This window comes from Triplophysa dalaica, chromosome 9 (genome assembly GCF_015846415.1).
Source record: "Triplophysa dalaica isolate WHDGS20190420 chromosome 9, ASM1584641v1, whole genome shotgun sequence".
Taxonomy (NCBI): domain Eukaryota; kingdom Metazoa; phylum Chordata; class Actinopteri; order Cypriniformes; family Nemacheilidae; genus Triplophysa; species Triplophysa dalaica.
Genome location: NC_079550.1, coordinates 17,289,662 through 17,316,848, shown reverse-complemented (window position 1 = coordinate 17,316,848; position 27,187 = coordinate 17,289,662). Strand labels below are relative to the sequence as shown.

At 38.1% G+C, this 27,187-nt stretch overlaps 1 protein-coding gene across 1 annotated transcript in view; it reads left to right on the top strand.

Annotated features, from left to right (window-relative positions):
• frem2b (FRAS1 related extracellular matrix 2b) overlaps positions 1–27,187 on the top strand; it is a 61,909-nt gene that overhangs the window by 31,063 nt on the left and 3,659 nt on the right. The window contains exons 3-18 of the mRNA XM_056756281.1: positions 4,823–4,969; positions 9,103–9,333; positions 11,316–11,441; positions 11,578–11,829; positions 20,893–21,042; positions 21,499–21,708; positions 21,858–22,055; positions 22,339–22,503; positions 22,817–22,999; positions 23,739–23,869; positions 23,962–24,117; positions 24,313–24,616; positions 24,855–24,986; positions 25,244–25,575; positions 26,672–26,864; positions 27,049–27,153. Of these exons, the coding sequence (XP_056612259.1) occupies positions 4,823–4,969; positions 9,103–9,333; positions 11,316–11,441; positions 11,578–11,829; positions 20,893–21,042; positions 21,499–21,708; positions 21,858–22,055; positions 22,339–22,503; positions 22,817–22,999; positions 23,739–23,869; positions 23,962–24,117; positions 24,313–24,616; positions 24,855–24,986; positions 25,244–25,575; positions 26,672–26,864; positions 27,049–27,153 (3,015 nt within the window). The remainder of the gene's footprint in view (positions 1–4,822; positions 4,970–9,102; positions 9,334–11,315; positions 11,442–11,577; positions 11,830–20,892; positions 21,043–21,498; positions 21,709–21,857; positions 22,056–22,338; positions 22,504–22,816; positions 23,000–23,738; positions 23,870–23,961; positions 24,118–24,312; positions 24,617–24,854; positions 24,987–25,243; positions 25,576–26,671; positions 26,865–27,048; positions 27,154–27,187) is intronic.

The following is a 27,187-nucleotide window of genomic DNA, read 5'->3' as shown; positions in this document are numbered from 1 at the left end:
GCAGGAATATAACAAGCATGAAGTACACCAACATTAAACCAGAAGGTAAAATCACTATAATAAGCAAATTTCACTTGTCTAACAAGACCAAAAATCACCCCGAAAACATAGAAAGGACATCCATTTTCTTTGGTTCAATAACAATTCACAGTCTTTCCGTTGTGACCACAGTTGGTTCTTAAAATAGACACAGACAAGCCACAGTTCAATGGTGATACCTAGCAGGCTGATCCTGTGCTCAATGGTTTCTGATGGCGAGGGAGTGATGGTGGGCATCGTGGGCCCCTCGCTCTCTACAGTGACCAAATAAGGACAGTCTGCAGACTGGCTGCTTACACGAAACAAGGGGAACATAGTTGGCACAGCTCGGGCTGAGCGGAGCCTTCGGTCTCATTTATAATAAATCTGTCAATCAAATGGCGATGTCACGCTCATTATATTCTACCGATGGACAGGACATCCTGTGTTTAGACCATACTAACAACAGAACCTGTGTAAGCAGAGGACTTATATTCCATATGTCTGTATCGACAGCTTTGGAAACATTAAGAGACCATTCACAAATTTCGTTTAATCAGCATTTCTAGTTGTATTTTGGCCATTCCAGTCCAGTTTATGTCGAATTTGAACAAAATCAAACCTCAGGACTCACATAAAGTCATCCAACAGCAATATGAAAGACTGACAGGATAACACAAGAAAACTGTAATAAAAACCTAGGTTATCACATAAAAATATTGTTTTAACTTTTCCTAATATCATGTACACATATATTACTGTTGTATTGCTTAGAGGTGAATATGAACTTGTTTTCTTTGCAGTATTTGAGGTCTGAAAAAATACAGACCATCTTTTCTGTTATTTTTGACCGTTTCTTCAGTTTTCATTTTCTGAAAATAAATGCAAATAGAAACACTGTTTTATAAGCTATTTGGGAGAAGTGTTGTTAGTATTTCACAGAATGAAATTAAAATGTTTTTTTCCCAAAAACATACCCATACATTTTTATTAAGTTGTCATATGACACGGCTACATCTTATATTATTGTTTGTTTTAGATGTGATGTAATTTCTAAAACGCGTGTTTTTTGAACAAATCTCATTGCTCTGTAAAGCGAGGTGTGCTATGATTGGCCAGTTAACCAGTGCGTAGTGATTGGTGGAATACTGCAAGCGTGTGATGGAAATGTAACGCCTCTGACCATATTTGGAACATTAGGATCCAAAGCAACTGCATTGACAGGTACGCCCACCTCACTTGCATATACATATGGGCGGTCTTAGTCAAATCATACCACGAACTGACGTAGATTTGTGGGGGTGTGGTTACACGAGGTGTTTCAGGGATGTCTGGGTGAGCATTCGCTTTCAGATATAATGCATCTTTGGTTCCGACACATTTTTGTTTTTGCAAATTTTACCTGTCTAAAACATGAATGGGCAACTTATGACACAGAAAATACTTATTTTTTTCTGTGGCTTCATATACAGTTGCGGTGTATTAATCGCAAGGTATATGCATAAATCTTTGAAATGATTTTTGTTGACAAATATATTATTGCCAACATATCATTTTCTTTCATTTAAACTTAAATCGATGACTTTGGCCAAACAATGAAAAAACAACGACCAGTAAAAGGCCTTAATAGATTGGGAACTCGTTCAATTCTGTTTAAAATGTTTCCCTAGCTGAGACCTCAAGACACTGAATGATAAAATGCCAAGAAAACAATTTAGCAAACTCCATTCAGAGAGTGGCGACTTTGAAGATGCAAAAATATAACATTTTTTTCAGATGCTTTTATTTGCATCATAATTTCAACAGTTGCAATTGTGCTATACTTTATAGTTTTGATGACTTTTCACCGGTAGAAGTATGCCTTCGTTTTTTCTGATATTGTTTATCAAAGTGTGAGTAGTGGATCCACTTTTCTGAAGGTGTTTCTACAGAATGCAACAGACCGAGTCCTATTATGCTTCAAGAAAATGGGAGCTTGAGAAAATATTGGATGCCATTGGTGTTAACAAAACCCCTGCTTTACAACACAACCTTCAGTTATAGATTAACTGGGAGGTTTTCCTTAAACTCTTTGAAGTCGGGTTATTCAGCTGAAACACAATCTCACTGCTAATACCTGAACTGCGGGCCAGATCTAGTACAAGGACATGCCGATGATGTGTCTTATCGTGTGTTTGTTGTGTGTCTAATATGTTTGACTTTTAGGTAACGTCCATGAGTATTAAAATAAAGCGATAGGTGGTCTTTCAGTTTGAACCATACACGTTGTTGAAAATGGCATGAGTAAAGAAGTAACTCTTAACTCAATGGACTTCCTATAGTTTACAGTATACTTACACCTCGATCACGCAGGGTTATACACGAGAAAGCCAATAAATAGGTCTCCTAAGTCTGATAAAATCATTTTGTGCAACCAAAGAGTTACTTTCAGTTTCGGAGAATGAGGAAAAAATCCAGTTGAGGTGAATTGTGAGTTTACTCTGCAACCTCTAGACAAACAATTTCTAAACTCTTTTTAACTCTGCACATCCAAAGCGATACACGTTGATTCGCCGTGTCACATACAACGGGCTGCATTCTGCATATCTCAAATTCTCTTTCATCAAAAGTTGTAGACAACACCAATTATTCTGCAAAATGTCAGACTTTAAAGAGGAGCCCGGTACCCCACCTCAGATCTCAGTCTTATTGAGTCCATTTCTTCTCTCTGACAGGCCATCATGGATCTAATTGTCTTTCAGTTTGAAGTTGTTGTTTTTCCTTCGGGTTTCATAAAAGCACCTCTCACAAACCCTTTACATAAAGCAGTATCAAAAGTGTTTCTTTGCGTTGATCTGTATTTGTCCAAGTGAGATCAGAGGTGTATTCATGTAGCTCTCTAAGCATTCTTATAGTTTTTTTTCTAAAGTGTTGCTTTCTCAAAACCAATTTCAAGTCTTTGAAATGATGTGTTTGTGGGTAAGAAAATGTATCGAGTGATATTGATTACTGACTCAGTCAGACGGCACAAAGAAAGCTGTGAACAGGTGCCACACACACATTTCCTTGATGTACCCCGGCACGCACATTCCTGCAAACTATAAACAAATGGGACGTGCGTGTCTCAGCCTTTGAATGAAAGGGAAATGGGGTGCGCTGGACGTGACAGGTTTACCGAGCGTGACAACTGGGCAGAGGAAGATAGAGGGGTGAGTATGACTTGTAGAGTGTTGCCAAAAGCTAACAACCGCAGTTTAAGTTGATAGTTGGTACAAAGGAACCAGAACATTAAGCGTCTGTTTCTTTGACTTACTTCCTGTCTGTCTTTTACTTTATCGTAACAGGCCAACTAGACAAAATGTTGATTAGATATGTTTCTCATACATTTCAGTGTTTTGTGTTGAACTGAATTCTGATTCTTAGAGAATTCCTATTCTGTCTTATTCTTTAAGGTCCTTTAAAATTGTTTTCAAGTGCACATTCCTTTGGGATCTTTAGACTAGAAATGACTTTTAAGTGGGGGCATTCTCCTTCGAGAGCATTTTATTATAAAGAATTGTTTGTGCCCGTGAGCAAAAGATCATCTCAAACGTATCTTTGGTTTAGAAATTAAATGTTGTATATTTTTAAATGCTTATGTCTGTTTTTGTTCCATACACTGACGTGTGTCCACATTTGCATTCCTTCACGTGAGTAATGGTGTGTGTGTGTTTGATGTCTGTGTGTGGTTGTCTTCGAGTGCTGATTGTAAGTGGATGGGATGCCTGCAGGAGCAAGCCCTTACTTTGAATCCCACTTCAAACGCGGACGATAAAACCGACTAACTCAGATAGGAAGCAGACAAACCTTCTTTAGTTTAATTAGAAACGAAGCAATTAGACCTGCGCTTCCACCTCACCGCCACATCTGAGATTTTGACTGATATCAGACTGTTCGTGTTGAGATGAATAAGATACCCATCTGAATTGGAGGAGTCAGCTCCATTAAACCTCAGCGGGCCATATTAAAGCTATTACTTCAAAGAGAAAGTCTTTGTATACTTCTGCTAAAAATGGATAAAGTCGAACTTTTGTGAGGGTTTGCTTGGATTGATATCCAATATAGTCATGCAATATAGTCCAATACAGTATACAAGGTAAATAAACTTAAAACCGAAAGCAAACTTTTGATATATTGCATATCATAACTGGGGGGTTTGAGCTAAATGTTACTTGAAATGTAACCTACTTAGGCAGCTGCAGGCCAAATAAGAAATATATCTGGAGCTGATTTGAATATCGCATTCATTTTGTGATTGGCTGTCATGTGGTGTGGGGGCAGGACGGACTCAGAGTCACTGAGAGAGAGAGAGTCACGCCAACTCCGTTCACTGCAATGGAAGAGTTTTGTCACAGTCACGGCCGGTTGCAGTTCCTCTCTCTCATCGGCTCTGGGTTGAGGCAGGGTGGGCAAAGCTTATGACAGGGTGGACAAAGCCCACCCTGGCCCCCCCGTTGAGCCGGGCCTGGGCAGCTGCCTTTCAAGGGAACATTAACTGCAATAAAACCTCATAAGTGACCAACTTGACATGTCTTACATTCACAGCAACTTTGTGGGCGACACTATCAACTTGATCACAATTGATTTCAATTAAGTTTTACATGATCACATTATTCTCCTGAGATAGGCACAGGCTCCCCGTGACCCGAGGTAGTTCGGATAAGCGGTAGAGAATGGAATGGAATGGAATGATCACATTATTGGTATATCAGTGGGTAACTCTAATATGTAGAAAAACCGACTCCACATATGAACATTGAGTAAAATACTGATTTTTTTTCTGTAGGTGGCAACAAGCTAAAAAACCAACAGTTCAGACTAAACTGGGCTTGGATTTCTCTGGAGATGGAGTATTACCAGGTGGATGAAGAATCCAAGTTTCTGGAGGTGACTTTAAGAAGAAGAGGCTACCTTGGCGAGACATCATTTGTTAGTAAGTGTTGTCAAGATTACTTGCCTTCCCATCGTGCAGCGTTAAACAACTGTGTCGTTCTTTTTAAGACTGTTTTGGACTTTTTGAACCTCTGTAGATGTTGCACCTCATGTCATCAGATTTGCTCCTTTGATTTGCATCATGACATGGCCGCTGCCCACATGTCTAATGAAATGGAGAAATAATTCCTCTGACTCACAACACCGAAGTGTGAAATTAAGATCTCCCACACGTCTCCTTTGCTGGTTCCCAAAAGGGCAAAGCTGGATAAACTAAGCTCAGCCATGACCGGAAAGGTCATGGTTTAAAGTTTAGACTCATCGCCGCAGAAAACAAATAAATGGAGGAACAAATGTTCATAAATCATTCAATATTAACCTTTATATGTAGCATTTTATTAGCACTTTTTGTTTCTTTAAAAGTTAAGAAGTCACTATGAGCGCAGGTGGGTAAAAATACAACTTGAAAATTATTTTATTTTATATATAGCTGCTGTTCTTCTTAATTTCTTGTTAACCCTCCTCATTTTGTCTGATTCTATTGATTCCTTCATGTTTTCCTCTTCTTAAAATTGTATATTTATTTATGGGTTATGATAATCTCTTACATTTTTGTTAGTGACCTTTGAGAGTCCTGCCTGTGATGTTGTTATTTATTTAGCTCCATATTTTATGATTTAATTTTTTTGCCTTAAATCATCATTTTAAGTCACCGTGTAAATTATATTTTTCACTGGGTGTTTTCAATTTCCCAGAAAACAGCGAATTTGGACATCCGACATCCTTTATTATTTTTGTGTTATTTTGTTTTTGCTTCTTTATCCAATACAACTAATAAATCTGAGCACAGTAGAAAAAATGATATAATATAAAATGTTAAATAATGAAATATTAAAATAGACATTTTAAAACAAAATCTTTTATTGATATTTTTCACATTTAATAAAAGTAAACATTGTTTTTTACATCTCTTGACTTTGATGCAACTTGTGTGAAAATTATTACAGAATAAAGTCTTGATAACTTACCTGTGGGCCAGAAATAGAATTTCAACCATCAGCTACTTCGAATGAGAAAACCAGTTTTGCCATCCACATTAAAATGTACATATTCCAGTCACATACGAATCCACACGCTGAGCTGGGCCTGTATTCCTGAGCTCACATCAGTTCTGATCCTGGACTGTCAGTTAAATGAGATGCTGGCCTGCTGCTCGCTGGGCCTCAGAAACCTTCCTGTATTGAAATGAAGAAATGAGGAAGTCTTTGAAATGATGATTTTATTCAATTATTATTTGGATTTTTTTACTATCTTCCTCAGTTTCTCTTCAGGAGCTGATGTTCTCATAAAAATAGCATTTTATATTGGCACATATGCAGACAGGTTTTGCGTTCCTAGTTTGCATTGTACCTCTATTATCAAAGGGCTTTCGTATAAGTTTGATTCATCAGAATCATCAGTAGCACTGGCAGAGTTCACGTTTTCATAGTAACCCTCCTCATCCTGTCTGTTTCTATCGATTTCTTCATGTTTTCCTCTTCTTGAAATTGTATATTTATTCATGGGTTATGTTAACTCTTACATATTTGTTATTGACCTTTAAGATTCCTGCCTGTGATGTTGTTATTTTCCTGGGACCTCTCAAACCGACAGAGCCCACCTGACTCCCCCACTGTGAAACCGCTTTTACAATAAAAATCTTGTTGACCTACTGGTCAAAGATAACCACCGGTGGGACTATATGTCACGCTGGGATGAACGTCTCATCTTTTCAGTGATGTCAAAGGACTAGTACTTTCCCTTCCACAGAATGACACACGGCACTCTCTTTGAAGGCATACTGCCTTTATTACAGAATGGTTGCGTCACATTTGTTGCAATATTGGCTTTTAACAGAAAGCTCTCTTCTGATTTATTGAAGCATGGATGAGGTGATGCAGTAAAAACAACTTTGTCAATCCTTTGAAAGAGGTCTTCATTTGCTTGCAGACTCACAGCAGTTTGTTGAAATGACAATAATTTCCTTAGCATTAAAATCTGTTATAAATAAACAAGAATTGTACTCTAAGGGGGTGTATCCACCGAGGCGCTTTTACGCGGCCGAAAACGGCAGGTGCTCGGCTGAAAACACCCGCTGCAGTCTCAGCGTTCTGCCAAAGTTGAGCATTTTCCAACTCTGGGCGCCCGGTTGAACGCCACCACTGATTGTGGGAAAAACGCAAAGCACCAGCGCTGTGCATGGAAAAAAAACGCCAGCTGCTCGAGTTATCAAAAAATGCGTTGTTTCCATTGGAAACTATTTAATCATGTACTGCATTTAATCAAGTTTATATAGTTGAAGTGTTACTCTTCAGGCTAAAGTTAAGCATCTTCTCATTTTGCTAATATCCACTATATTAGCATTTACCATAGTATTCGATATACCGCACAAACATTTTTTATTGTATAGGTTCAGTAAAACATGGTTTTCATTGGTTTCCAAAACCATGGTTATTTTTTAGTAACCATGTTTTTTTGGTTTTAAACATGGTTACTTTTTATAAAGGTTAACTTCCCTGAGACCTCCACAAAGAATCAGTAACTGTTGAGTAGTTTTGACTTAATTTAGTACACTTAATATATAATAAAATATTGATGTTAATTAACGTTAATATAAATTTAATATAAAATTGTTGTGATATTATAACCAAACACAGACCGGAAGTTATCTTTGGGCCAGGTGTTTGCGTCTGATAAAACCGTCTATAGATTCTATATATTACATACGCTGTACATCTTGCAGTAATATGAAATCTAGCCAACTCTGTGGACTGTGCAAAATATTTATTATATAAGATTCAAATAAATATAGAGAAGTATAAGAACAAGTTATATAGATCAAGTATATATATACTAGTGGTGGGAATAGATTAATTTTCTTAATCTAGATTAATCTAGATTAATTCCAAAATTAATCTAGATTAATCTAGATTAAAATGGCTCATTTGAATTCTGCCGAAGGCATTCAGAATATGTGTGCTACCCAAATAAAGACTAAAAGTAAGTCTTTGAGAACGGGTTTCTCAAGCCAGGTGGCGCATTAGACCAGGGGCTCATCTCCTGTTTCCAAAATGCATCACAAACTGCTTGAGAAAGCTGTTCTACTATGATAATTGGTGATGAAAATTAAATTATGTTCAATAAGATGAACTTGTGTTTACTTCCGTATTAGCTAAGGGATGATTTCCGTTTAGGTGGTACTTGAGACTGGAAGAGCTCCTACAGTACATTTACATTTAGTCATTTAGCAGACGCTTTTATCCAAAGCGACTTACAAAGAGTGAGGGAGCAACAAGCGATATGTCATACACGAGCCATAATACATTAGATCTCAATACAAAGTTACTGGTTTCAACTAAAGCTAGACCACAACCTGTTGAGAGAAAGTGTTTTTTTTAAACCAATTCCGCATTGCACAAGGTGCAAACAACCTTAGTCTTGTCGATGTTTCTATTGGGAAGCTTCTTAAAAATTAATATTCCCTGAAGCAAACCCGGCGGCTTCATAGCTGCATCCATGTTAGCACGTCACGTTTGATGCGGTAATTTCACAGTAACGTTATGTTGTGTTCAGACCAAACGCGAATGGCGTGTCAAGCGCGAGTGATTTATATGTTAATTCAAAGAGCCAATAGACCTACTTGCTGCGCGAATCGCGCGAATGAAGCCCTGGTTATGAGATGATGAGGCGGCTTCTGCGAATGACGCGAATCACGCGAGTTGAAAAATCTCGTTCTCGCCCCTGTACAGTGCAGTTAAGCTGGTATACATCCGCGCTAAAATATCAAGGTTAAAGTCATCATAGCTTGCGTAGTATAGACCCAGCTCCCAACCCAACTTTGAGAATAGATTAACGGCGACATTTTTTTTATCGCGCGATAAGAGTCTCACTGCGTTAACGCCGTTAACGGCCCACCACTAATACAAATACAATTTAAAAATAATAGAGAAATACATTTAAGGAGAGGTGGAAATGGAGTAATGCCAACGTAACAGTACAGTGCAATATGCAGTTTGTGCAATGTGCTTTGAGCTAAGTAAGATATATTCATTTTGACATCAAATTTACCGATGATTCTATGTGTTTAATCTTAAGGTATCGGGACCAAAGATGGCACTGCTGAAAAGGACAAAGATTTCAGAGGAAAGGCCCAGAAACAAGTCCAGTTTAACCCTGGTCAGACCACTGCCACCTGGAAAGTTCGCATCTTGTCGGACAGCCTGTACGAGCAGTCCGAGGCCTTCCAGATTGTTCTGTCCGAGCCTGTCATGGGTGCACTGGAGTTTCCAGAGGCAGCGACAGTGGAAATTGTCGACCCTGAGGATGGTGAGTTCACAGAAAAAGAAAAAAAAAAACAGGTTTAAGGTGCCAAGTACGGGTTATGATGACAAGAGAACTCCTTCTTAAAACAAACTTTTAAAAACATTGCTAAAATGTTTAAGTCATATTTTTATTATCAACCAGTTATCAAAACTGGAACATGAAACGACTTATTCCGAATTACTTCTCAGATAGTTACAGGAATTTAAAACAGGATATTTTGTGCGTAAAACATTGTTATCAAAGACAAACATTTTTTCATGAATAAACTGCACAGGTGATTTATTCAAAATAAGACCTGAAACATATTAAAAACATGTATATTTACCCACAAGCAATGCAGACTTTAGATGCCTTTCTTATCAAACACACCTGATGAATCCATAAGAGATCCATGAACTGAACTGGAAGTTTCAGATAAGAGAGACGTGCATACAGAGCGTGCGGTGTCGGAGGCAGTAAACATCATAAAAATAACTTGAGTATGAGACAATGTAAAGACACCAGACAAAGTCTGAATAGATTGAGGGAGCGTGACTGTGGGGGCGGTCTTCACATCTGTCAACCTTCTGTACGTTGTAATCATAGCGTAATAACTGAATAACATCCTGTTACCTCTTCATCAAAACAGATGAGATGAGACGAGACGAGTCTCGGATGTTTTTGGCAGGATCAACAGATGATTTCAAAAAGAGCAATGTTTACTTTGTGAGAGCTGGCTTACAGAAGTCAGTGACCCAAGACACTTTATCTGGCAGTTTATCGATTAAAACCGCATTGTCTATGCTAAGCAATCTCACACCCGACTTCCTTTGAACCATTTCAGTTTGAGCAATGGCTTAAAATGGACATGGCACATTTCATGCTGATGAACAAATCCAGTCAAGCTTTTGAACACATTTAATGCTTGTTCTTATGGAAGATTAAAGAGTAAATATTTTGGGATTATTAACGTCCTACTTTGGTTTATGGAGCGTCCAATAACAAGTTTATGTACAAACAAGGTGCAAAAACACTTTCATTTTCTAATAATAGGCAGTTAATGAAACAAATGAAACGTAGTTGGGCATTGAACGTCATGAGAACATTGCATAAGAACGACAGACGACTCGTTCGCGTGATTCAGAGTCGACTCCTGTTTTCCCAAGCCAATTACTTTGTTATTTGTTCACTTTCGGCTTTACAATTTGACTGCTTACAATCAAACAGCAACATTACATGAAATTTAATTTTAAGGACACTGCAATATTTATTCTTAAAAAATATAGTCACCCCAAAAATAATTGGTCATTGAAAACTTGTATATGACTCTTTCTTCTGTGGACCACGAAAGAAGATATTTTGAGTAACGTCTTTCTGTTTTCCTGTCCATTGACATTCTTAAAAGTAAAGTCTGATTAAATCTGATAGCTATTACTTAATAAGGCCTTATACAAATAAAGCATATAATTAAACGGAAAAAATCTCACTTACTTGCTCAACCACATATCCTTTCAGTATTTCCTGAAGGATGTTATAAACTTGCAAATGCATGTGCTGTAGTTGAATGCCCTGTAGTATTAACTTTTATGCCGCGTTCAATGCTTCAAGCGCTGCTGGGCTTCCTGTCATTGTTTCTGCCACCGGCTGAGTAAAATATTCTCCGACTTTGCTGATAAGGGTTTTCATTTTTATCGGGCGCACTACAAACAGACAGAAGCTGAGGATCACTTATCGTGAAACTCGTGGAGGGATTGAATTCTCTACTATTACTTAACAATTCTGAGCACTTTTAAGATGAGTCCTGTATTAAAAATACACAGCACAAATGCATTTTGAGAGTTTCGAAACTGTCCGAGGACGTCAAATGTTAAGATGACATTTAGAACTTTAGTGGCTTTTCAGAATCATAGCTGAAGCTTTCTCTCTCTTTTAAAACTTGTATTCTTAAAAATGTTGTGATGTTTTATGATTTGCTTAATATAGATAAATGTTGATTTTCTGTCTAGAATCCACAGTGTTCGTCCCTTCATCTGTGTTCTTGGTTGGGGAAGATATTGGAGAGCTTCTGATTCCTGTGCGGAGGTCTGGAGATGTCAACCAGGAACTCATGGTTATCTGCTTTACACAACAAGGTACAAACAACCAAATAAAACTTTTAAGACGGAAGCACTTGTTACTTGTTTGCCGATGGTTTTAGAGGAACAAACATTCTTATTTATGAGAATCTGAATGGAAAGCTTTATCTTCCGTTCATTCTCATCCGAACAGGTACGGCTAAGGGCACGGTCCCCACCATGGTGCTTTCCTATTCTGACTACATTTCCCGACCGGAGGAACACCACAGCGTGCTGCGGTTCGATAAAGGCGAGACAGAGAAGCCCTGCCGTGTGGTCATCATTGATGACTCGCTCTATGAGGCAGAGGAAAGCTTTAATGTTACCCTCAGCATGCCCATGGGCGGCCAACTGGGACAGGAGTTTTTCACCACAAGAGTCACCATTTTGCCCGATGCAGACGATGGTGAGACGCTTCCGTTTTGTGTCAGACTATAAGAACAGTGTTTTTGAACAGTTGGGAACAAATCTAAACATGCTTAAAACAAGATACAATTACTTTAGAAGAAAGGATAGCTTAGGATAAAACTTGTTTTTAGAAAATATACAGCCATGGAAAAAAATGACAGCATGACAAGACACATGAAAACTACTTCAAATATACTTCAGTATTTGAAGTCTGAAAAAATGCATAGCATCATTTCTGATATTTTTCTATCTAGAATTCATTTTCAGCAAATTAATGCAAATAGAAACAATATTTTTAATTTAAATTAGGGAGAAGTATTGTTAATAGTTCACAGAATGAAACAAAAGTGATCATTTTACGTAAACACATACCTACAGTATTATGATATAGAGGTAGTAGAGGTGGTTTACAGGTTTAGAGATTCATAATATTTGGTAATTATGACCTGAATTTTCATTTTTAATATTAAATAAAACTGTTAGTCTAGCTAAAATTTTACTTATCAAGATTTGACTTATAAGTACACAGTAATTTTTCTTCAATTAAATTTGTCACTTTAACTTAGTATTTTTAAATGTTTTTTTACATTAATTAAATTAATCGGAATAAGTTGTCTTCAGCCAAAAACAGCAAAATGTTTTCAATGTAAATGTAAAAAGTACTGGAAGACAATTCTAGATTATTTTTGGAGTGTATTTAGAATGTTGTAATAGTCCATAAAATAAATTGGCGAGATGCAATTTGATATTAAGTGTAGGAGGTGTCGAGCATGTTGTCCACCAAGATTTTGTGAAAAAAGGAAATTGCAACAGTTTGTAACAGTTGCAGGACTTTTACAATGAACTCACACAAACTTATCTTGATCCAGAAGTGTTTTGGACTGTTTAAAGCAATGCACGCCAAAAATCTGTACTTTTGAAACGATTTTAAAATATTGATGACTTCTCTATAGGTTTGAGGCAACCTGTCTTATAAAACAAACAATTCTTTTAAAACTTTAGGGCAGTTGCAGTCTAAATTGAGAACGTTCAGAACTTTTTCGTCGGGTGCTTAGATTTGAAGTGGCAGCGTGGAGGCTTTGTTTTAACACAGTCCCATAGCGACCCGGCTTCACACCGAATGTTTAATCTAAATTCATGGGATTTATTGAACACCACGGCAAACCTTGAAACGATTTTCCAGCCATAATTCATGAAGCATAAAAAGTAAAGAGTGCAGAAGTCTCACCTTAGGTTGGAGAGAATGGATTATTTCGTCTGTAGAGAGATGGGTATTGTTCCAATATGCTCTTTTGATTTTTTTACGCTTGAAACCCCACTGAACCTCTCAGAGTCATGTTTGCCATGCATCAACAAACTCAATTTATTTTTGTAGAGAGCAAGAGAGAGCTTGTCACATTTAAAAGGCGTAATGCACGCGAAAATGAATGCTTTGTCGTCATTTGCTGACGCTTACACCTCTCAGGATTCAAACTTGGCAGGCTTGATATCGCACCCCTGCTTTGACATCAAACATAATTGTTTCTTGTCGTACAAACCCGCCAGCCCTGCTCCGGTTTATTTCATTTTACACAAAATGAGTAGCAATGATTATCAGGAACATGTATAACACATCCCGTTTTATAAAAAAAAGTCGTGTTCGTTCGCTTGCGTGTATCTGCCCCGGAAAGGAGCCTTATCGCTTATCTCCAGGCGTAGTTACAGGTGCCGTTCCTAATCATATCTCACCATGCTGCCTCTTTGTTCAGCAACACCTCCGGGCCTCTCCTCCCCTCACAGCTGGCCGGCTATCTCCCGAGGCCGATGCTTATCCTGCACCGTTAGGGTAGACTGGAGGTAAAAGATCCAACAAAACCTGCTGATTTTCACCCACATGAGCCTGAATTCATAGGAAAGAAAGACCCTTGAGATTGTGGGAGGTCCTAGGTTTGCTGGCATTTGTGCACACACACTGCTAGAGAACTAAAATGTTTTTTTGGCAAAATGGCCTTTGAAGTTGTTAATAAGGGCCACTGTACCAGGCCATCCATCCACAAAAATACAGTTTTTATATATTTAAGGTATGAAATGTACAAAATATCTTCATGGAACATGGTCTTTACTTAATATCCTAATGATTTTTGGCTTAAAATAAAAATCTATAATTACGACCCGTACAATGTATTTTTGTCTTTTACTAAAAATGTTCCCATCATACTTAAGACTGGTTTAGTGATCCAGGGTCACAAATATCCTTTTTTGATAGACTTTAACAAAATGTGAAACGTTTCAGTCCAATGTGATGTTCCTGCTTTGGTTGTGTTTTGTTATTAGTTATCTTTTTGAAGATAATAAGTTATAAGAGTTTAACAGAAATAACAGTTTATAAAAGTTATCTCCCACAGCCTAAGCTAAGGCACCAACTAACTAAATCTCAAAGATAAATGAACATTGAACACTATCAAGTGTTTTTTCTCTTTACTGGCAAACATAAAGCAACACCTAACTGAGAAAATGACTTTATGCAGTCTTATGCCAAGCATGATGGGAACTGAACAGCTTTCCTGTAGCTCAGTGGTTAGAGCATTGCGTTAACAACGCAAGGTTATGGGTTCGATCCCAGGGGATTGCAAATACCTATGTAAAATGTATAGGATAAAGCAATGTAAGTTGCTTTGGATAAAAGTGTCTGCTAAACGTAAATGTAAATGTAAGAACCTCTTTAACAATTCTTTTTAACACAACACAAATGATTCAGTAGTCCCAATTTGAATGGATTAAGTTAGATGACTGAACATGATAAAATCATGTTGTGACATTTAAAAAAAATCATGTTTAAATTAAGTTAATCAGACAAGTAGGAAAATATTTTTTTTCAGTGTAGGATTCATCAAATCTGTCTCGACGGCAATTTCACATGTAAGCTACGTCTAAGTGTTATTTTGGTGTTACAGCAGTGGTGTATGTACATGGTAAAGTACATTGTTTTGTTCCCTCTCACACATATCAATTCACAGATTGATCCGGTTCTTACGGGTGATTTCACAAAAACAGGTTGGAGAACACCACTCAATAATATGCGGCTTTATTTGCATATTATTGTTATTTAGTTTTAAGAGACAGATTCTTGGCAGTCGTGAGCAGAGAGAGAAAATATGGCCCCAAGCTGCTGTCTGTCAGCGGCACTTGTTATAGACGCACACACCTGAAACCTGATCGACTGTTTTCTAGAAATCACATCGTCTCGGCGGCTTATCGAGCCGCCACCTACTTAGCGCGCTCAGAACACAGACTACAACAACATTGGTTAAAAATAAAGCAGTTGTACTTGAACAAAAACAGTCTGGGGTTCACTCAAGCAAACATCTTTTTTTGTGTTTGGAGCTGTGAGCCGCTCCTTATTAGAGTTTTGACAACATAGATCATTAGAGATCGAAACTTTGTCACACACATTTGCTAATGTTAACAAACATAACCTTATCGTGAACTTTTACAGAAATATACACTTTCTGAGCAGTGTTTATAAAGTCGTTGTTTTGTCCTTCAGCCCTTATTTGGAGAGAAAGATCAAATATAAGCACATAGACATGCAGAATTATCATCAGTTGTTATTGCATTGTTAAAAGGAATCAGCTGAGTAAGTCATATTTAGGAAACCTTTGTTTCGATAATGTGCGGTCGGGACGAGTTCCTTCATGCGGTAGTAATTGCTGTTGGAAACCGTGTACAGTAAATCACCCCATCGCATGTGTGCTGGAAAACCGGGGCGAGTTATTGAAACTGTAAAACATGAGCACACATGTAGGATCAGACTCTGATTACACATGGCAAATGTTTGCTTGGATGATAAAGCTGTGATTAGAAACCACTTGTGAAGGGAGACTCCAGAGAGAACAGTACAAGTGTAGATCCCTGTCTTGAAGATATTATTAAGAATCGGATGTCCTCTGAAAGACGTTGGGCTTAGAAAGAATCCTGTTAGGATGAATTTTGAATTGTATTTGACTTCAGAATTAAATTAGCCTTATTTTTATATGGCCGTAAATGCTTGCTGTAGATACCTGACAGGCGTTCTTGCATTCCTGTGGCACTGGGATACCGGTGTCAAATAACTGCGATATTTATAACCACGATAAGCAATACTGTGCTAATTCTACAAATATGGTAATATCGTAAATAATTCAGCACCTGTTTACCGTTTTGCCTTTATAGTTAGAAACTCTCTCTCTCTCATCCTCATACTGGGTTCACACCAAATGCGAATAAAAGTTTTTTGCGGGTAAGTTATACAAAAAGTCATTGAAAAGATGCGCACAGAAGCGAACTCGCGGCAGGCGGTGCGAATTAAGCGAATCGGGCGGTGCGATTGCGCTTCCGTATCGTCTTCCGCTAAGGTTGAAAATATTTGTCAGAATATCACGCAAAAATAACAAACTTTTCCTGCTAGTAATAAAGAGAGTGGAACGAGATTGTTAGCGTTTGGTGTGAACCTAGCATTACACTTGAACATTAAGTGTGATTTGTTGGCCAAAAAACGAGAAAACACAAAATAAACTAAAGATGAGTTTGACTGATAGCGTTATTTTTTCATCTAAAATGGTATCGTAATAATATCATTACAGCAGAATCTTTTGTCCAGAATATAACCGTGAAGTGAGAATGGGATATAGTGACAGCCATTTACGGCACAAACTCTCTATCTCTCATCCTTATACTTTGTTCACACCAAATGAGAATAAAGCGTTTTTTGTGGGTAAATTATACACATATTCAATGAAATTACGCTCACGGAAGCGAACTCGCGACAGGCGGTGTGAATGATGCGAATCGGGCGGCGCAATTGCCGCCAACGCACGTCCGTCTTGTCTTTCGCAAAGATTGAAAATATTTGTCAGAATGTCACGCAAAAATAACAAACTTTTCCTGCTAGTAATAAAGAGAGTGGAACGAGATTGTTAGCGTTTGGTGTGGACCAAGCATAACACTTGAACATTAAGTGTGATTTGTTGGCCAAAAAACGAGAAAACACGAAATAAACTAAAGAGGAGTTTGACTGTGTAGTGGTGTAGACGGGGCGAGACCGTGGTTCGAGACCGGTGAGTAACTGTGAATAAGCGCCAGCTGTACGCACACCGGGCTCGAATCACGTAGGCGATTGGTAGCATATAAAAGGAACGAGTGACCGGACCGTCGAAGAGAGAGGTCCGGGCCCGAAATGTTTGTATATGTATTTATGTTTTACTGTGTTGTTGTTCGCTGGCGGTCGTCCGTGAGGCTTACAATAATATCATTACAGCGAAATCTTTTATCCAGAGTATAACCGTGAAGTGAGAATCATATATAGTGACAGCCATTTATCGGCGCAAACTTAATCTAGGTATTAAACTAGATCTGTTGTAAGGGTAGTTATTTACATTAATATCTTCAACTTACTTAGGAAGATTCTCTTCGAACAGTTGCTCTGCCATGGTAGTAGTTCACCCGAAAGAGAAGAAAACAAGTCAGAAGGAAAGATAGAAATAACTCATCTACATCTCATTGGTTTCAGGTAGCATTCAGAACTACAGACAAGGCATGTTTACTTTTGAGTGTGGGAGATTTATGATAAATATGTTCATTTTTCAAAGAATAGCATCTGAAATGAATCTGCAAGCCCACGCCGTGGAGAGAAGGATATTGTCACATTAATATTAGTCACTTGGTGAGATGCTCAGAAATGTAATAAATCAGTCTCACTGTTTTTCATGTAAATGTAAAAATGATGTCAGTCTAAAGGGATTTTTACCAACAACATATTCAACGGTCAGTCTCAGGGCTTGTTTTTGAACATATAAAACTTATTTACATTCAACACCCACTTCTAGTATAAGTCATGTTATAAACGTAGAAAAAATGTTCTGTGAGAACATGTAACATTTAAGAAACAACGTCAGCGTTATAATCACAGACTGTCAATCACAGCTCACACTTGGACGACTGCACCTTTGTTAGCCTCTCTTTTGCCTTCCGTAACCATGGACACCTTTCATGCATACCTATTTTTCACAGACGAGTGTTTTCATGTTGAAGTTATTGTGTCTTTTTATTTCACGAAAATTACAGCAGACCACTTGAGGCTGAGAGCTCCTGTGGAAATGTGTACAATGGGATCTCACCAAGGAACATTTACAGCTGTGCTAACGTGTTCTGGCCTTTTTCTTCCACCTAGAGGTTTTAGCTTACCTTTTATGAAGGCTCTTGCACTGCGGGAATGCTAAGGAGAGTTAACACGAGATTACCTGTCAGTGTGAAGTCTCACCAGACCTCCCGGGAATATTCTGCTGCTTTTTTCATGTAATAATAGTTTAGTATTAATGTGTTATGTTATACTGTGTATATGAGTGAGTAATTGACAAATACACTGTACATGTGTATGGTGTGACATAGTAAAAATTTAAAAACAATATTTTAATAATATATCATTTTACAGTATTATTATCTGTATTTTTAAAATATTTTAATGGTGGTGATTTTTTTTTTTTTCACTCCATAAGGACACATTTACCGCTTATTTGTTAACTAAATGTGTGTGTGTATACAGTATATTATATATGATATAATAATGTACTATTAATATATGTGTTTATTATGTTAATATATAGCCGTGGAAAATTAAGAGACTGCTCCGAATCTTCATTTAAAATCTGCATTTCTGAATGTGGAATTGTGGCCATTCAAGTGTTTGTTGACTTTCAACAAAATCAAACCTCAAGAGTGACATAAAGTCATCCAACAGCAATGCCAACATGACAAGACACATGAAAACTTTGATAAAAATTCAATAAATCTTATAATTATATTTTTACTTTTCCTAAATACATGTACAAATACTACTGTTGTATTGCTTAAAAGTTCATATAAACTTGTTTTCTTTGCAGTATTTGAGGTCTGAAAAAATACAGAACATCTTTTCTGTTGAAATAGAAACAATAATCTTATTTAAAATTTGGTAATAATGATTGTGAGTAGTTCACAGATTGAATCAAAAATGTTGATTTTACCTAAACACATACCTATAAATAGTCAATTTTAAATTTTTCATGGCTGTATATATATATATGTGTGTATTTGTTTATTACAATTACATATTAGGCAAATGCTGTTATCCATAGCGACTTACAATGTATACAATTTTTAACATTAATTGTTTTCACAACGGATCAATTTTTCCAGGATTTGTATTCCCTTGTATTCAAAACCATAACCTTTGCATTAAAATCCGTGTAGCTTTTGTATTACTTCGAAAAGCTTTTTTGGGCCTGAACATGCAAGAAAATAGCGTATCAGAGGAACGCAGTGATATGTACAGGCGAGACTTTGGAAAGATAATATGCATTAGTGTACCAAACCTCACAACCTTTGGCACTGCGAGGACACATTTTATTATCGTTAATGTGTTTCCAAGACTTAGATAAAGCCGGAGATAACTTTCTCTTTTCTGAAGGGTGCGCTTTATAATGTGATTTTCACAACATGTACAATTCATTCTTACTTTTGCACTTGGACAGAAGCCCTTTAGATAGCACTTAAAGACAAACTGGCCCTATGAAAAGTTTTACACAGCTTTGTATTGCAAGCACGCATGCATCTCTGTTTGAGGTGAAGTGTCGCTTTGATCATAAAAGCAGGCGAATTTAATAATTTGCACACATTAAAACTGGGAAAATGACCCTCAAACCTCAAGTATTAAAAGTTGGCTTGTTTCAACCAGGACTGTTTGTGTAACAGACATGAATGAAACCACAAAATGTGTGGCTTACTGATGAAAGACAGGGTTTTCCTGGTTATGTTGTGATACGGCGGGTTTGTTTAGTTCATATTATTTAAGTTGAACCCGTTGGCGACATGTGGAGCTGTTGTGTGATTTCGATCTCGTGGCTTTATTGAGCCCAATGTCAAGCTTTTTTCATGTAAAAAAGTGCAGTGAACCCTTGCATAACCTCAAAGGTGCATTCCATTCAGATGTGACTGCATCCTACAGCATCATCACGTCGTGCACTTGTCTGTGAGATTGACCACACAAGAACAAGAAAAAAAGTACAATTTTTAGTTGGGCTCAATTCTGCTTCCGACTGTGAACGTATCTCTTTCAACACTCACTTTGTTTTTTAAGAAAACACAATTGCAAGGCAAGAGTGACATTTGCCTTTCATCAGCGTGGGGTTTGCGAATCAGGTCCATACAGTCCTGTGAACAAGGATTTGAAAGCGCATGGTGGTTTTGGCTATGGAGGAATTCCAGGTTTGGTGTTAATTGCAGAGCGACAGCTCCAGACTAGCCCGTCTATCTTCACATCCTCCATACCTTCTGTTGACTTTACCTCACATGACTCGTCGCTCTTTAAAGGGTGTCCTCGAGTCGGTTCAATACAAGTCAATTGACAGGATCTCTGGCAATGATGACCACTGAAAATAGTTTTTTCGTTCACACATGGAAAGAAGGAAAATATAAAATGCGTAGTTGTTTTATCAGTACAATAAAAAAAACTATGCGTTGTCTTGATCACATTATATGTGCAATGACGTTATATATCTACTTGAGGTCATTTGAGGATTAAGTTTATTCATGTAGAATTGTTTTCCAGCTCGTAAATGATGAGACAACATTACAACTTAAATTATAGATTTTACTATAATTTTTTATAGTTCCCTCGTGTGTTTTTGGCTTAAAATCCATTAAAAATCAATAGACCCCAGCTTGTATTGAACCTGCTCAATTTTTTTTAAGCAAATAAAGATTTTGGGGCCCCAAGGTTTTCTGTGTAACCCACTGCTGCATTATTTTGTGGAAAATAATAAGTGAAAGACTGATATAGCGGCCCCTCATGCCAAGGTTGAGAATGCACAACATGCTTAATGGATTTTTCAAGTTATTTAAACGTCAATATAATACAGACAAACAAAATAGGCCTAAAACATCAATAACTTTTTCTTTCTTTTGTAATTTACAAAGTAAAGTACTAAAAATTCTGAATGTTTAATTACAGCACAGAACTTTATTTATTCACCTAATGTAAAAGAAAAGTCTCATTTTTTTCCAACAGCACCAGTCTTCTATTTCGGTGACATGGAGCACCACGTGGATGAGAGCGACGGTTATGTTGAAGTGCATGTCTGGCGAACAGGAAGTGACCTCTCCAAAGCCGGAACAGTCACAGTGCGGTCTCGAAAAAGTGACCCAGTTTCAGCTGAAGGTATTTATTGCACAGAATCGACAGCTCTTAATATTACATGCTTTAAAATAGCTTTTATAAGCTGTGACTTGTTCCTGAATGAGATAGTCAGCTCGAGAGAAAATATTTTGCTACAGCCCCCAAAATGTTTTTTACGCATAACAGTCAAACGTAAACTTGACAGGGCTTTTATTCAGTGCCTGTAAGTGACATAATCTATACATCGTTTCATGTAGTAGAAACAACCGGGACAATTGCAGACTATAAAGCACTGTTCCTGATCTTTGAAAGACTGTGTTTATGGCTTGTCCACATAAATGACATTTTAACAAGTGTAAATACATTCATTAAGGTATATACTTTAAGCATACATAGCACAAAAAGTGTTTTAGTAGTCAAAATGAATCCAAGTGATTTATTTGTCCAATGTTAAACACCTTGGAGACATAACTGATATTTCTGAATCGGTTTCTGCAGCTGGTGTGGACTATGTTGGGATTAGCAAGAACCTGGACTTTGCCCCCGGCGTCAATATGCAGACGTTCAGAGTTACCATTCTGGATGACCTTGGACAACCCGTGCTGGAGGGACCAGAGAAGTTTGAGCTGGTCCTCCGTATGCCCATGAATGGCATATTGGGAGAACCGGGAAAAGCCACTATCTACATCAATGACTCTATTTCAGACTGTAAGTAGTCATACAATAAATACAGTCTAAATTTTTCACCCGTTTTTTGTATTATCATTCAAGTTGTGCAAATTGTGCATTAGATTTTAATTTAAGCTTAAGCAAATAGCGATTTTAATTTAACACTATCCATTTGTATTTATTTTCAGTGCCCAAAGTGCAATTTCGAGATGCGTCATACACCGGTCATGAGAACGACGGACAGATATCTGCTATTGTGTACCGCAATGGAGATTTGAGCTACAAGTCCACCGTTCGCTGTTACAGTCGCCAGGGCTCGGCTCAAGTCATGATGGACTTCAATGAGAGACCAAACACAGACGTCTCCACCATCGTCTTTTTACCAGGTACAGTTTGTGGGTATTATTAAGAATTTTTTATTTAAAAAAATAAAAATCACCCTCATTAGTGCTGTTGATTTTTTTAACGAGACCCAAAAGAAGATTTTTGAAGCTCTTCATAATTTGTAAAGACCTGCAAAATTCTCCTTTCATATTCCACAGAAAAAAACAGGAGTTACGTTTTTTTACTAATTTACACAATTTTGTGACCGAAATCCAGAATAGAAGTGATTGATTGATGATCGCTGGCGTTAATATGCTTACTATTAAACCTCTAAATTGTTTGTAGGAGAGGTGGAGAAACCCTGCGTTTTGGTCCTCGTGGATGACACTGAACACGAGGAAGAGGAGGAACTGAGATTGGTGCTTGGAAGTCCCAAGAGTGAGTCTCCGTTCGGAGCGTCCATAGGGACTCAGAATGAGACGCTCATCAAGATTAAAGATGACGCCGACAGTAAGACACTTTCACGTTCCTGTAACAGTCTGTGTTTACTTTTAATTGGCGTTTTCTGCCAGTGTCCCAGAAAGAACTTTCTCAGTTTAACACCACAAAGATGAAGTTTAATGACTATAATTTAAGTATTTAAGTTAAACATGAAAGTCCAAAGAAGCCGTTGTTTACCGCTGCAGAATGTTGTTTCTGCTTCTAGGTTGGCATGTTTGGAGCATTTAGGGGGATATTTCAACTCAGAAACAACTTAAAAAGCACTTTCGCTTTAGCCAGATTTAGCTGTAAATTAAAATGCTCTTCTCTTCCCACAATTCAGAGGCCATTATCAGATTCGGCGCAACCAAGTTTAGCGTGAGCGAACCCAGCGAGTCCGGTCAGCTGTCAGTGGTGAGGATTCCGGTGCAGAGAGTAGGAGACACATCCAAAGTGTCTGTGGTTCGAGTCCACACAAAGGATGGCTCGGCTTCTTCTGGAGTAGATTACCACCCTATTTCAGAAGGTCAGCTCAGATGCAAGCACATTTCACTTTTGTGAGAATAAACTCCTATGTGTTTAGTAATTTGTAAACAAACAGACTAAAATATAATGGACAGTTTCCCCCCAATAATGTATAATGTTTTTTGGGGCAAATGCAGATATGTATTTCAATTCACCTTTATTTATGTTTTATTTAGCTCTTTCATACAATGTTGTATTGTTTAAAAGCAGCTTTATATATTGAACAAAATTTTGGTTTTCTTTTTTCATGTACAGAACATATATAAAATGGATTCATAGTATTCAATAGATTATAATCTAATAAAATAGTTTTCTGAGACTATAGTACATTTAGTCACTTAGTATGATGGACAACATGTGTCATATCAAACCAGACACACCTTTCCATCTTAAAAATGGAAATAGAAAATAAAACATAAAGATAACATTTAGAAGCTGGATTGTTACATTCATAGAGAATATGCAATAAAACCATGAATTGTTAGTTGTTCACAGTTCACACAAAAATGTTCATCAGAACATAAAAAGGATACAGATTTGGAAAAATTGAGAGTAAGTAAATGATGCCAGAATTTTTATAGTTAATAATAATAATAATAATAATTTGTTATATTTTTAAAGCACTTTTCCGGGTTCTCAAAGCCCTTTACATGGAAGGGGGAAACTCCTCAAGCACCTTAAAGTGCAAACTGTCCCTTTAAGTTAAATTAGACTTAAGAATGACAAATTCCCATCTACAGATATCGAGTTTAAAGAGGGAGAAACAGAACACATTGTGGAGGTGGAAATTCTATATGATGGCGTGCGAGAGATGAGGGAGGCTTTCACAGTCCACTTGAAACCCGATGAGAACATGGTAGCAGAGATTCAGGTACTATTTCAAATTATGTTTGCCCTAGGATGATCCACACACATCTAAATGTAAGTATGTAAATCTGTATTGTGTACTTTCTAAACTCTTAGGTGACCAAAGCCATCATCTACATTGAGGAGACAAACAGTATGGCTGACGTCACCTTCCCATCTGTGCCAGTGGTGGTGTCACTGTTGCAGTACGATGATACAAGCAGGACTAGAGACGCTCGGCTGGTCACAGGATATCCTGTAGTCTGTGTCACGGTAGGTCACTGTCACCTGAGGCAAAATCAGTGTATCGTTCTACAATCTGTAACCCACATGTCATTTTATAACCCAGACAAACGCTTTCCCAAAAATCTAATTTTATTTTAATTTTTTTTATTAAAAGTTAATTCTCTTTCGCATCAAATTAGCATTCCCTAACTTAGTTTTTCTGTTTTCTTCTTTCTGCCAAAGTCGTGCAACCCTAAGTACCCTGAATTTGACCGGACGGGCTCCATCTGTGCTGCCGAGCACATCAACAACACACTGACCCGATACCGCTGGTTGGTCAGCGCCCCCACGGGACCAGACGGGGTGACCAGCCCCATGAAGGAAGTGGATTTTGACACCTTCTTCAGCTCATCCAAAACCATCGCTTTGGACTCTGTGTATTTCCAGGCCGGCTCACGGGTGCAGTGCGCTGCCCGGGCTGTGAACTCAAATGGAGATGAAGGTCTGGAGCTCAGTAGCCCCATAGTCTCCGTCAGCCTGGAGGACGGTGAGTAAAAACAGAATACTAATACGTTGTGATGAAGGTTCATTCTTCCAATGCGAAATCCCATCCTTATTTGGAGATCGTCATTTGGTCCAAACCTTAAATACCAAAAATAGGTAGTGAATTGCTCTTTAGCTTCTGAAAATAACAATGTTTGCAAAGCTTAAAACATTTCTAGAAATCAATGAAAGCTTTTTCAGATATGACCAAAGAACCTCTTTGATTTTTGTCATGTGGTCAGGTATGTGCCAGCCCCGGGTTGTTGGCACAATTGGAGCTGAACCGTTCTCTGCCAGACTGCGCTACACTGGAGCAGAAGATCCGGATCATCCAAACCTCATTAAACTCACTGTCACCATGCCTCATATAGACGGTCGGTACCCTCGGACACTTGAGTTCATACCTGTATATGACTTTTTCTTCTGTGAAACACAAATATATATTTTGAGAAATGTCTCAGTGGTTTTGTGTGCGTTCAATATAAGTCAATGGAGGCCAGTGATGTTTGGTTACCGATATTCTTCAAAAAATCGTTTTCGTGTTCCGCAGAAAAAGGCCATACAGGTTTTATATGAATTAAGTAAATGATGAACAATTTGAACAATCAGTTTTGCTTTATTCTCTTGACAGGCATGCTACCTGTGGTCTCCACCCGTCCCCTCTCTAACTTCGAGCTGACCTTGAGTCCAGATGGCACACGTGTAGGCAACCATCGCTGCTCCAACCTGTTGGACCACACAGAGGTGCGAACACGCTATGGTTTCATTACTAATGCCACACGCAACCCAGAGGCCATCGGCGGAACTGCACCTTACCAGTACAGCTCATCCCTCAGAGGCCAGAAAACACTGCGCTTCTATAGAAACCTGCACTTGGAGGCCTGTTTGTGGGAGTTCGTCAGCTACTATGACATGTCTGAACTGCTCAGTGATTGCGGAGGAACCATTGGAACTGATGGGCAGGTCAATTATGTTTACCTCATTTTTACTTTATTCTTTTCGAACAATGTTTTAATAGGTTTTACAGGCTTTCAACCTTGAATTCAGAAGAACTTTCACAGCAAATTCCTTCCACAGTGGCATATGGATGTTAAAGTTAAAATGGCACAATTTTGAAGTTAAAATGGCAATAACCACTGATGGCTCTCTTTAAAGTTCCTAGATGAAGTTCACTGTCAGCTTTAAGTTAAAGGTAGTGACATGAAGAGTTTAAAGCTGTGTACTTATTACTTTAGTGACTACATGTAAGGTTAAAGTAAAGTTTTCCTGACCTCTGCAAACTAATTTAAAGGTTCAACATCGCCATCTATTGGTGAGATTTATGTACAGCATATATTCCATACCCAATGGACTGTGAGCCTATTGTACTATTTTGATCTGTTTCACCAAATTACAGACAGGCAATAATATAAAAAATAATATAACATAAAAACGTACCCAACGTATTTTGAAGTTTTGTTCTTTCCAGTCACCTTTTGCTTAAACCATTAAAGCAGATTCTTATAGTTAAAGTGAAAGTGACCTATTTGACAGGTATGGTGACCCATACCCTAAATGGGACCTCTGCATTTAACCCATCCAGTGAATAGTGAACACACACACAGCAAGTGGTGAACACCCGGTGCAATAGGCAGCTATCACTGCAGCACCAGGGGAGCAAGTGGGGGAAAGGTGCCTTGCTCAAGGGCACCTCGGTCATTACCCGCCATCCCTGAGAAACGAACCTTTCATCATTTACTCACTTTCATGTTATGCCTAACCTGTATGACTTTCCGTCTTTTGTGGAACGAAAAAGAAGATATTTTGAACAACGTTGGTAAAAACAACAACATTGAACCCCATTGACTCTATGGACACAAGCACTGAGACATTTCTCAAAATATCTAAAATTTTCTTTAAGGGATAAAAGAGTCATAAGCAGTGTTGAATGAAATGAGGGTTGATAAATGATGACAGAAATGTTTTTTTATCTCTGTAAAAATGATTTAAATCATGGAAAACATCATGTATTGTGAAAAGCATTTTATGTTGAATCACAGCTTTTGTTTGTCCCGTATAGGTTCTGAACCTGGTGCAGTCGTATGTCACGCTGCGTGTCCCTCTGCACGTGTCTTACGTGTTTCATTCACCTGTTGGCGCCGGCGGTTGGCAACACTTTGACCTGCAGTCGGAGCTGCGTCTCACGTTTGTTTATGATACGGCCATTTTATGGAGAGATGGCATTGGCAGTCCAGCAGAGGCAGAATTACAAGGCAAGTGACACCGTTTCTGATTTCCATTATCAGTTTAATATTATAATAGTGTAGTATTTTATGGATGATTTAATGGCCACCTGTCTAGGGGGTTGCCCTGGGATTGCAGGGATGGGTTCCATCGCTCCCCACAAGCTGTACAGAGAATAAATAGATTCCTGTGGATATCTGTGTGTGTTTTTAGGCTCTCTGTATCCCACAAGCATGCGCATCAACGAACACGGCCGCTTGGTTGTCAACTTTCGCACAGAGGCGCGTTTTCGTGGACTCTTTGTCACTGCGCACTCAGGTTTGTTCAACAGACAACATGAACCCAGTTCATC